The 12792-nt window shown below is 37.0% G+C and overlaps 1 protein-coding gene across 1 annotated transcript in view; it reads right to left on the bottom strand.

The window, feature by feature from the left end:
- LOC138319782 (bromodomain adjacent to zinc finger domain protein 1A-like) overlaps positions 1–12792 on the bottom strand; it is a 66724-nt gene that overhangs the window by 28193 nt on the left and 25739 nt on the right. Inside the window, exons 12-17 of the mRNA XM_069262917.1 lie at positions 11110–11275; positions 10743–10844; positions 8424–9489; positions 8081–8181; positions 3881–4008; positions 1129–1200 (exon numbers count right to left, since the gene is read on the bottom strand). Coding sequence (XP_069119018.1) covers positions 1129–1200; positions 3881–4008; positions 8081–8181; positions 8424–9489; positions 10743–10844; positions 11110–11275 — 1635 coding nt within the window. The remainder of the gene's footprint in view (positions 1–1128; positions 1201–3880; positions 4009–8080; positions 8182–8423; positions 9490–10742; positions 10845–11109; positions 11276–12792) is intronic.

The following is a 12792-nucleotide window of genomic DNA, read 5'->3' as shown; positions in this document are numbered from 1 at the left end:
CCGAAAAGTATAGTAGGCGGCCAGGTACGTATATTCGTTCTAAAAATTACGGTATATAGGTATTATAGACGCATCGAATTATTTTATTCGTTCTGTTATTATTAATGCTACACACATAGATTGTATGTATCTCAGTTTATTATTCACATACATGTATATGTAATCATCTAAATCGTGTGGTTTTGATTATTTTGGAGAATACTCTGGATAACGGTAGCAGGAAGCAAATGATGGGCACTAGCAAAATGTTTTTACATCTATATCTGAGAAAATAAAGATTCATTGTTTTGACATTATCCACTTCCGGTCTACCTTACGTGCACGTAAGCCTGCACGTAAGTGCGGAAAGTTACGTACGGCGTCGTGAAACACCCTTAAAATTTACTTACACGTAAAGATACGTGCACGTAAATCCTACGTGTACCCATAAAGTTACGTATGCTTTGTGAAACGGTACCCTGTTCCCCTTCCCCCAAGGATGTTTGTGGCCAAATTTGGTTATGTTCCATTCAGAACTCTATGACTAGTAGCGATTTATAGGATTTACCTCTATTTCCCCTATTGGGCCCCACCCCTCCTGCCCCAGGGGGGGGGGGGGGGTCAGAGCCAAAATTTATACAAACTCAATTCCCCTTCCCCCAAGGATGTTTGTAGCCAAATTTGGTTACAATCAATGTTGAACTCTATGACTAGTAGCGATTTAAAGGATTTACCTCTATTTCCCCTATTGGGCCCCGCCCCTCCTGCCCCTGAGGGATCAGAGCTAAAATTTATACAAGTTCTGTTCCCCTTCCCCGAAGGATGTTTGTGGCCAATTTTGGTTACAAACCATGTAGAACTCTAGGACAAGTAGCGATTTATAGGATTTACCTCTATTTCCCCTATTGGGCCCCGCCCCTCCTGCCCCCGGGGGGTCAGAGCCAAAATTTATACAAGTTCTATTTCCCTTCCCCCAAGGATGTTTGTGGCCAAATTTGGTTACAATCCATGTAGAACTCTATGACTAGTAGCGATTTAAAGGAAATGTTGACGGACAGACGCCGGACGCCGCGCCTTGACATAAGCTCACCTTCCGGCCAGGTGAGCTAAAAATTAAAATGGCGATGAAAGTTAGGTAAAAATACAAACCATCACTGTCCTCTTCCTCTTCCTTTTTTTTTTTTTTTAGTTGCTTCAACTTTTGTTTTTCTGCACTTTCACCTATAATGAAAATAAATGTTATTATGTTTTCTCCTTTGTCAATGAATCTGGCATTTAACACAGCACACAAGATAAGTGTTCTTTTACAATCTGAATTATGTAGTACCACGTGTAAATGAATTAGTTAAATACCTACAATGAGAGTTTGTTAGTAAACAAAATGTGACATTTTACCCTATCCAGATATATCAACACAAACAATCCATTGAGAGTAATCTTAACACAAACACTAACATACAATAATGTGGTTGTTTTTTTTAAATGAGACATTTGGATTCTATAAATGATGAATATGCTTCTGTTCATTGCTATTGAGTTCAGGTACACCCTTCCCTTTGACACAATTATATTCTAAAGGTTGGTCTAGCTCTTATAATTTGTTAGGAATGCTTTATCAAAGCCTAAATTATATGGCATTGCCATCACAAAGCTGTCATTGTAGTGTATTTGAATCTGTTGCAGATGACAATTTTTTAAATTTTTAATATACAAAAACATTATTATTTAGATAAGTTATCCATGTTATTGTATTTAAAAAATTCTTTTCTCATTACACTTGTAAATACAAATATAGATTCTATCCAGGTTACTATATTTCTTTAGGTGATGTGAACTTGGCGCCCACCGAAGAATGATCTTCATCTGACAATGGAAAGAGGGATCTTTTCTCTGCTTTTCAAACTTTCACTACATGTTACTACATTTGAAATTTGACAAAGATCCTTTCAGTACTTTCTGAGATATATAACAAACTTCAATAATTAAAATCCAATACGGCTACCTGTCCGCCATCATGTTGACCGATCGGTCCAAAAATGCAATTTGCACAACTAAGGTCCTATGGAACCTACATATAAAATTTGAGACGGATCGCTTCAGTACTTTCTGAGAAATAATGGTAAGAAACTTCAATTACCAAAGTCCAAGATGGTGGCCTGTCGACCATCTTGTTGACTGATCGGTCACAAAATGCAATATGCACAACTAGGGCCCTAGGGGAACCTGCACATGAAATTTGAGAGAGATCCCTTCAATACTTTCTGAGAAATAGCGGTAACAAACTTTAAATATCAAAATCCAAGATGGCAGCCTGGTGGCCATCTTGTTGACCGATCAGTCTCAAAATGCAATATGCACAACTAGGGCCCTAGGGGAACCTATATATGAAATTTGATAGAGATCGCTTCAATACTTTCTGAGAAATAGCGGTAACAAACTTTAACTATCAAAGTCCAATATGACTGCCTGGGGGCCATCTTGTTGACCGATAAGTCTCAAAATGCAATATGCACAACTAGGGCCTTCGGGGAACCTACATATGAAATTTGAGAGAGATCGCTTTAGTACTTTCTGAGAAATAGCGGTAACAAACTTTAACTATCAAAATCCAAGATGGCGGCCTGGCGGCCATTTTGTTGACCGATCCGTCTCAAAATGCAATATACACAACTAGGGCCCTAGGGGAACCTACATGTGAAATTTGAGAGAGATCGCCTCAGTACTTTCTAAGAAATAGCGGTAACAAACTTTAACTATTAAAATCCAAGATTGCGGCCTGGTGGCCATCTTGTTGACCAATCAGTCTCAAAATGCAAAATAGACAACTAGGGCCCTAGGGGAACCTACATATGAAAGGAGAAGGTACGTTAAGACTCAAATATGGCCCCAAAATTAATTCTCCAGTAAAGAACAACATATTTTGCCATATAACAGTTGAATACATTTGCTTACACATTACATCCCGAAAATATTCTGCATGTGCCAATTATGTTCACTTTGACGTCATCAACATGCAGTTTCCCGCCATTTTTCACAAAAATCCTTGAAAAATCAAACTTTGTGAATGGTTTTCTCTAAAAATGAATGTGGCCGCCTTCGTAGAGCAGAAAGAGATTTTCATATGTTGTGTATCGTGTATTTACGCATGTCCATGGAAAATATAAAGTTGCTCCAAGGTGGGGGCCAAATCCATTTCAAGCCTTTTCTAACCTAAAGATGATGAATTTCTAGCAAAATTTGGCGAGAAGAGGAAAATCATCAATTTGATGACGTCATAGGTGGAGCACATCGTGTACATGGTTATATAAAGTTATGTTTTGATGAATGGCAAATATGAGAGTATTTATTGATGTGAAATTGATGTGGATCAGAGTTAATATTTTTCGACCTGAAAAATTAAGGCCAAATACTGGTCCTATCATATCTACTCCTTTGAGAGAGATCGCTTCAGTACTTTCTGAGAAATAGTGGTAACAAACTTTAACTATCAAAATCCAAGATGGTGGCCTGGCGGCCATTTTGTTGACCGATTGGTCCCAAAATGCAATATGCACAACTAGGGCCCTAGGTGAACCTACAAATGATATTTGAGAAAGATCTCTTAAGCCCTTTCTGAAAAATAGCGGTAACAAGAAATGTTAACAGACAGATGAACGGACCACGGATGAAAAGCGATTTGGATAGCCCATCATCTGATGATGGTGGGCTAAAAAATATCACTGAAATCGGTTCAGCTACTATGTGTGTTTTTTGCAAACAAATGGATGACTTGCATACATACATGGACAAATGGTGATTAAAATGTCACTCAAGACTATAATAACCCATTTACAAGAATTATTATGAACTAAAGCACTTAGTAGATGGGCTAATGTTAACACAGGTATAATAGTATACTGACCTAGAGGAGGAGTCATGTACTTGGGCTCAACAGCCCTCTCTATCTGTAGTAATGCTTTGGCCAGATCTTTAACAGTGGACTCGGTTGATCCCTCAGAACTTACAGAGGAGGTGTCATCATCATTGTCCCTTCAAAACAAAGCATAACTCAGATGCTGGGGATAATATTATAATCATTATTGAGGTCTGATGTGTTTGAAAGAAAAAGTATATACTAATTCAACAAAGAACTTTATCTGATCAATACACCATAAGTGTACCATAATTATCTTTATTAAATTTATGTCAAATTATAGCAAAACTAGAAACGCCTGTATAACAGAATTGCCCAACCTCCATATATATCAAAGGTGAAATCAGGATAAGATTGGTTGACACTGCTTAATACCCCTCTTCATGTCAGAGGCATAAAATAATTCATTTTCATACTTAAATATTATCCTTTAAGTTGTTACCAAATATAATGAAAGGAGGGACATCACTTTGGGCTGTTTTACAGCCACTAAGTGAAAAGCAAAATATTTTGCAAGAAGATAGATACATCAGGGTCAGCTGCATATTGTGTGCTATGCAGAATATCCAATTTTTTTCTGTGCTCATCGTAATTTCAGAGGTTTAAGGTCGAAGGGTAAAAATTCACTATTCCATGTTTCTTAAATATTAGATTAGAGATAACATATTTGCAGATTTTGCCTGTAAATATTGGGTTTGTGAAGTTCAGTTCAGAAAAATGATGAAAAATTCAAAAAGTGATCACAGTGACCTAGTGAAGCATTTATTCTACTTTAGAATTAACAAGAGATCCCAGAGGGATTTTGGCGCCCACCAAAGAATGATCTATGTCTGACAATGAAAAGAGGGATCTTTTCCCTGCTTTTCAAACTTTTTCAAACACACTACATATAAAATTTGAGACAGATCGCTATAGTACTTTCTAAGAAATAGTGGTAACAAACTTTAACAATGAAATCCAAGATGGCGGCTGTGCAGCCATCTTGTTGACCTATCAGTTACAAAATGCAATATGCACAACTAGGGCCCTAGGAGAATCTACATATAAAATATGAGACAGATCCCTTCAGTACTTTTTGATGCTGTGAAACAGCATTCTTAGGTACGCTCGGAGAGCCTGTGCACATAAAATAAAACCACTCCGCAATGAAAATTTAATGTTGTTTTGTTCATTTTACATATTATTGATAGTATGAATAAATCGAACCTCAGTATTCAAAAACACAAACATTGAATTTGTACATACATATGCACCGTTTTAAGTGTTCAGTAGGGACTCCATGATTTATGTATACCTACGCGTCATGTATGGTCCCAAAAATCAAGAACACCTTCTTTGATGTCTTCCTGTGCGGCAGACTTTCGGTGGATTTTGGATTGTGAATGTTTTTTCAATTTTATGTAATTCATGCTACTGATCGCTTAATGTAATGAAATGTTAGGAAGATAATTGCAAAAGAAAGTTCTTATAACGTTTATAGAGGTTTTTGTTTCGGTTGAATTGACGAACTATATCTCATGATATTATTGCGCAGTAAAAGTTAATAGTTATGAAGTTCCTCCCTTGTTCTGTCACTGGGAGCTAGTTGTGCCTTTTGTTTATCGACAATTGCATTATATTGAAAGGGGAAAAGTACAAAATTTATCAACATAAACTTACAAAATATAATGATAATATATATATATATATATATATATATATATATATATATATACAAGCTACTAAGAGTGACAAATGAAATTATATTGGCGTGTAATGTACTGTAGCATTACGAAGACTTGCTAAAGTCTGACGCTCTTGACGTTATCAACTTATAAGTTCAAAAGAAATTTGAGTGCAATAAGTAACCAAATAATGTAACTTTATTTGGCAAAAATATCTGGCCATGACATATTATTATTCAAAAGTCAGCAAAGCAAAAATCACGATAATATGTCGCCAACCAGTACAGTAACTAAATGATAACTGTTAGTCTTACAAAGACTTGCTAAAGTCCGATGCATTACATGAAGCTTTTTTGATGTTACCCACTAGAGTTCTTGTGAATTTAAAATAAATCTGAGCTTTAAACGTAACGAAACAATGTACCTTTTATTTGGCAAAAGTATCTGGCCATGATTTATGAGTCAAACGTCAGACTCAAAGCAACCCATGTTAGTTTTCTAAAAAGAAAACCAAAACATATGCGGAAATCGTAATATTTCTAATGTTATATTTTCCCTAAAATATTCTTAAATATGAAGATACGGCCTTGAGTGAAAGTCAAGGTCATTCATTTAAACAAACTTGGTAGTCCTTGATCCCAGCATGCCACAGGCCCAATATCAGGTCCCTAGGCACCTTGGTTATCAAGAAGAAGTCATTTTAAGATTTTAGCCTTTTTGACCCCAGTGACCTTGAATGAAGGTCAAGGTCATTCATTTGAACAAACTTGGTAGCCCTTGATCCCAGTATGCCACAGGCCCAATATCAGGTCCCTAGGCTCTTTGGTTATTAAGAAGTTGTTTAAAGATTTTAGCCTATTTGACCCCTGTGACCTTGAATGAAGGTCAAGGTCATTCATTTGAACAAACTTGGTAGCCCTCTATCTGAGTATGTCACAGGCCTAATATCAGGTTCCTAGGCCTCTTGATTATTAAAAAGAAGTCGTTTAAAGATTTTAGCCTATTTGACCCCTGTGACCTTGAATGAAAGTCAAGGTCATTCATTTGAACAGCTTGGTAGTCCTTCATCCCAGCATGTTACATGCCAAATATTGGGTCTCTGGGCCTCTTGGTTATGAAGCAGAAGTTTTAACAAGATATTTCAGCCTATTTGACCGGTGACCTTGAATGAAAGTCAAGGTCATTCATTTGAACAATCTTGGTAGCCCTTCATCCCAGCATGTCACAGGCCTCATTTCAGGCCTCTAGGCCACTTGGTTAGTTAGAAGAAGTCTGTTAAAGATATTCACCTATTTGACCCCTGTGACCTTGAATGAAGGTCAAGTTCATTCATTTGAACAAACTTGGTAGACCTTCATCCCAGCATGCTATAAGTCAAATTTCAGGACTCTAGATCTCCAAGTTTTGGAGAAGAAGTTGTTTAAATGGAAAAGGTGACGCCGGACGGCCGGACGGTCATCTTGTTGACAGATTGGTCCCAAAATGCAATATGCACAACTAGACCCCTAGGGGAACCAACAAGTGAAATTTGAGAGAGATCCCTTTAGTAATTGCTGAGAAATAGCGGTAACAAACTTTAACTATCAAAATCCAAGATGGCTGCCTGACGGCCATTTTGTTGACCTATTGATCCCAAAATGCAAAATGCACAACTAGGGCCCTAGGGGAACCTACAGATGAAATTGGAGTAAGATCCCTTAAGTACTTTCTGAGGAATAGCGGTAACAAACTTTAACTATCAAAATCCAAGATGGCTGCCTGGCGGCCATTTTGTTGACCGATTGGTCCCAAAATGCAATATGCACAACTAGGGCCCTAGGGGACCTACATTTGAAATTTGAGTAAGATCCCTTCAGTACTTTCTGAGATATAGCAGTAACAAGAATTATTAACGGACGGACGGAAGAACAGACGACGGACCACAGACTTTTTGAATAGCCCACCATCTGATGATGGTGGGCTAAAAATTAAGCTCATAAAATAAGTTTAAATAATTTAAATTCATGCTTTAAACATGGGAAAACAGCATATGCTTATTGGACAGATGATACCATTCATTGATTATGACCTAATTTATGCACATGACCTAGCCAATGTGACCCTAGGATGTAATCACCTTAAGCAGATCATGCCAAGATCCTTATACAGTACTTAACATCAATTTCAAGCTATCAAATATTTGAATAATCCTAATTTTCAGCAAAAATTTTAAGTTTTTAATGCTAAAATAGAATAAATGCTGAACTAGGTCACTGTGACCTACTTTTTGTGAATTTTTCAACATTTTCTGAACTAAACTTCACAAACACAATATTTACAGGCAAAAACTGCAAAAAAATGTTATTTCTATTCAAATATGTAATCAATTAGGACTTAAACAATGAAAATGGGAATTTTCACCCTTTGAGCGCAGGAAAAATCTAATGTATCTTCAAGCTAAATATTTTGCTTATCACGGAGTGACAGTAAAACGGTCCAAAGTGATACCCCTCCTTTGATTTAAAGAATTAATAAGAATGCATACTTTTCATCTGTTTTGTCAAATTTGGCAAAAGCAGGATCATTTGTCTGTGGGTCAAAGCTTCCATGCTCTAGTGCATCTCTCCAGGCAAAGCGGTCTTTAATCTGTAAGCAATGTTTCTAAGCATATAAAGCATTCATTTTAACATTTATAGAGAGTTTTGCTTTTGTTTCAATATTCTTTTTCTCTGAATGAACAAAAAATAAAAATGCACTGCTTTTGTATTCAATTTCACCAAACAAAATTATTAATTCAACTGATGAAACCATGAAAAACAGAAGAAAGCAAAATGTCTCAATGCAAGGGTACAATTGTATTCTGTCTTGAATTTGCTGAAACATTATACCTTAAGAGAGCCAAGGCTTCCAACGAATACTCTCTCCTCCAGGTCCAGTAATAACTCCCGAAGGTTGATTTCTAACACTTCCTGTGCCTGGTCTCCCTTTATCATACCCTTTGATGTTTTTTTAACAGAAGCCTTCTTTGTGACCCCATCAGCAGCCGGTGACTCGCTCCTCTCTCGTTCGTCAATTAGATGGTCAGGAAGAGCCGGAGCTGAACACAAAGATTTTGTTGGACATTTTCCTATTAGTTCCAATACTCTGCTCTTTTGATCTATCAAACTCTGTTTTAAAGCCGATTCTCTGTATCCACGCGAGTTGAGAGAATTTATTAGCTGTTCAAACTGCTCTGTACCAGATATATAGGTCCACATATGCTTTGGACCCTCCATGATTTGTTTGATAGCCAGACTATCAAGCATCGGTGGTCCCTGGTGCATGCACTCTGATTTCCCCGGTTGAGAATCGTCATCACTTATTGTGACCACATCATCAACAGCCCCTTCACTACCATTTACAACAGATGTTTGACTAGTGTTGATGGACATATTCCCTGCGGCATTGCTATTCGACACATTCAAACTATTGTCAGCTGTTGATATATTCATGCTATTATTTACAGAGGATGTGTTCATGCTATCATTCTCTTTGTCACTTCCGTTTTCTTCTGGTAATTTCTTTTTGGGTGGTGCCTGGAGTGCTGGAGGGGGAAGTTGTTGTCCAAAAAGTGTTCCATTTGGAAAAGGATTGGAGCTTGGGTTTTGTTGAACAGGTTTCAAGTATTCTTCCTTAACATGCATTTCACAGTCTTCAATAAATAGTCCTGGCAAAGACTGGAATACCCAGTATCGTCGATACATACGGTCGCGTCCCAGAGGGTAAGTCTGACTGGCATGCTGGAGGCGAGATATTGAGTCAATCATCTCCTTCTCTTGTAATGCGAACTCTGCTTTCTTGTTGGCCTCTTCTTCCTCCTCCTGTACACGCTCCTCCTCTTTCTCCTGCTCAGACCGGATTACCTCGGACTCATCATCCTCATCCTCTGGTAATGGCGGTACTGGAAGGCCACTCCTACAACACAGAGTAGAATCAGTCAGGTAATAATGTTCTCAAGTTTACCATTGGTCTATACTACTAAAAATCTATGTAAACCAAACAAGGACATAGTCATTCAGATCCCCCGCCAATGGAGATATCAAAGCTGAAGCAAGTTTGATTGTGGAGACTTGTGTGTATGAAAAAAAAAACAGGAAAAAGGAAGTTGAGCTAAAGAAAGATGGAGTATAATTCAAGTAGAGCGGGGCTGCAATTGTTGAATCAGGTATACAGCCTTGACATTTATATTAGACTATATACACAAAGATGGGTGGAGTTTTGCAAAGTAACATTTACCATTTACCATGATATTTTCAGCAATGTTTCCATGGTTACAGTAAAAAGTACAAAAAGTGAAAACCTAAAAATAGCAAAAGGCACTACTAGACCATAAGAACAATGTGTCTATGAAGTTTCATGGAAATATCTCTGCTGGTTTTAGAGTTGTGCTCCGGAAACGATTTTTACACAAAAATCTGCCATTTTCAGCAATGTTTCCATGGTTACAGAAAAAAGTACAAAAAGTGAAAACCTTAAAATAGCAAAAGGCACTACTAGACCATAAGACCAATGTGTCTATGAAGTTTCGTGGAAATATTTCTTCTGGTTTTAGAGTTATGCTCCGGAAACGAACCTGGTACAAAAATATGATTTTTCAGCAATGTTTCCATGGTTACAGAAAAAAGTACAAAAAGTGAAAACCTAAAAATAGCAAAAGGCACTACTAGACCATAAGACCAATGTGTGTATGAAGTTTCGTGGAAATATCTCTGCTGGTTTTAGAGTTATGCTCTGGAAACCATTCGTATGGACAGACAGACAGACGGACGGACGGACGGACGGAACCCATTTGTATATCCCCCGCCAACTTCGTTGGGCGGGGGATAACAATAATTTGAAGATGTTGGATGCCCTACCTCAACAAATTTATTGAGTAAATTGTGTAAATTTTTTATTAAAAAACATTCAGTCAATCTCAACTAGAAATATCATTTAATTAGTCCTTAATCAAATACCATTTGACAAATGTCATCAACTGAATAAATTTTCTCTTTGAAATGGAAGTGAGTTTTTATCTACTCTTCATAACTATTTTGATATCCCAAACACAAGGTACTGAAGTCATGTGTTACTTCTTCATGTTGTCTAACATGAGAGCAAGTCAAGTAATATTTGTAGCCTGGTTTGCAGAACACACCTATATATACCTTTAGTAAAATTTAACTTACTCCTGTAGACGCAGTCTTTCCTCATAAAGCTGCATTTTTTTCAAACGTTTTTGTTCCAGTTTTTCTCTTTCAATCATACGCTCTTCCTGCCGGCGCTTATATCTGATGAAAATTCAGGCAGAATTTTTTTATTTATGTTATATATGAAGAAAGCAAATATTAATAAATTTTGATAGTGTAAATTTCCTTAGATTTCCTTAGATCAACATTTTCTCTTTCAATTATAATGAATGTGAAGGCTGTGAAAAAAATAAATTGCCAGGAAGAAATGGATCATTCTCTACACAAAAACACATTTAACAAAATGTTTTCTTTCATATTTCTTTTTATATTATAAAATCATACCAAGAATTATCTATGCCCAAACCTTATTGCAGCTTCCTCACGTTCACGTCGATGTTCGCTCCACTGTAACTGTTTTAGGTCAGACTTTAACTGACGTAATCTCTCATAATTGTCCTCGATTGTATCTCGTGTTGCTGCATACGTTAGAATCTGCTGTGTTAGCACACGAAGGATTTTTAATTTGTCCACTACAACAAGAAAGGGTAAAACCATGATGCTTTTTTCACAGACAAGAGGCCCATGGGCCTTAACGGTCACCTGACATCCAATAGTAATTTGTCATTTAAGGGCCAACATAATAGCTATGAGGGACTTTAACACATGGTGTGTTATTTTTTTCCCTCCTGTATTCAACACAGAAGCTGAAGTAAATATGAACTGATGTTGATGAAACTCTGTATGCAATGAGGTCTTGGATGAATTTGCATACTGGAACAATTTATCATGACTGACATATGGTTGTTATTTTTCTTTCTAATTTTATCATCCTATGGTCAGGTGACCTGAAAATTTAAGCCATTTAGACCCCACTGGACTCCACCCCTCAGCCTTTGGGGATGAAACAGGGTCAAAATGACATAATAGCAAAATGTCCTCTTGTGGTTATAATGTGAATAAAAAGTTTGAACAATTTCCAGTAGAAAATAAACAAAATATACCCAAGAAGTATTCAATATAAACTATAGCAAACTTAGCCTCCTCCCCAGGGGCAAACAAAGAGGCCAAGGGTTATAAAATTCACATTTCTGATAAAGCACCACAATATCTTTAGAACACAAGGTCCAATAATAGCATTATTACAAAGGACATGAACTCTATAATATAGTTACCGTCGAAAAATTCCCTTTTTCAAACTCATCCTAGATCTTGTTGATATAAGGCTACATACAGAGTTTCATTAAAATCAGTTCACATTTACCAAAGTCATCTTGCTCACAAGCCCAATGATAAAATTAGAACAAAGGGCAATAACTTGTACGTTACTGTCGAATAATTCCCATTTTTGAACTCGTACAAAATCTTGTTGATATAAGGCTACAAACAAAGTTTCATCAACCTCGGTTAACATTTACTCAAGTCATCATGTTCACAAAGTAAAGTTAACGCTTGATGGACAATAGGCTATTGCAGTAACAGTGACCTTGACCTTGACCTGGCAATCCTGAAACTATATCTTGTCGAAAATATTATGGTCCTTTAAATTTGTGTGAAGTTTGATAAAAATCACTCAAGGAATGAAGCCGATAGAGCACTGAAAAGGATTTTCTAAAAATAGTAACGGTGACCTTGACCCTGCAACCTTGAAACTCAAACTTTTTCAGTCCTTTGTATTTGTGTGCTGTTTGATCAAAATCACTCAAGGAATGAAGCTGCTAGAGTGCTGACAAAGAAATTATCTAAAAATAGTAACAGTGATCATGACTTGACCTTAGTCTGGCAATCTTCACACTCAATCTTGTACAAGATATTATGATCTTTTGTCTATGTGTGAAGTGTGATCAAAATCACTCAAGGAATGAAGCCGCTAGAGTGCTGATAGGGATTTTCTAAAAATAGTAGCAGTGACCTTGCTTAATACAAAGTTTCATCAATCTCGGTTCACATTTACTCAAGTTATCGTGTTCACAACAAAAAGTTAACGCACGAGGGACGACGACGGACAAAAGGCTATCGCAATAGGTCACCATGACCTATGGTCAGGTGA

Source organism: Argopecten irradians, chromosome 3 (genome assembly GCF_041381155.1).
Source record: "Argopecten irradians isolate NY chromosome 3, Ai_NY, whole genome shotgun sequence".
Taxonomy (NCBI): domain Eukaryota; kingdom Metazoa; phylum Mollusca; class Bivalvia; order Pectinida; family Pectinidae; genus Argopecten; species Argopecten irradians.
This window is presented reverse-complemented; position numbering and strand designations above follow the sequence as displayed.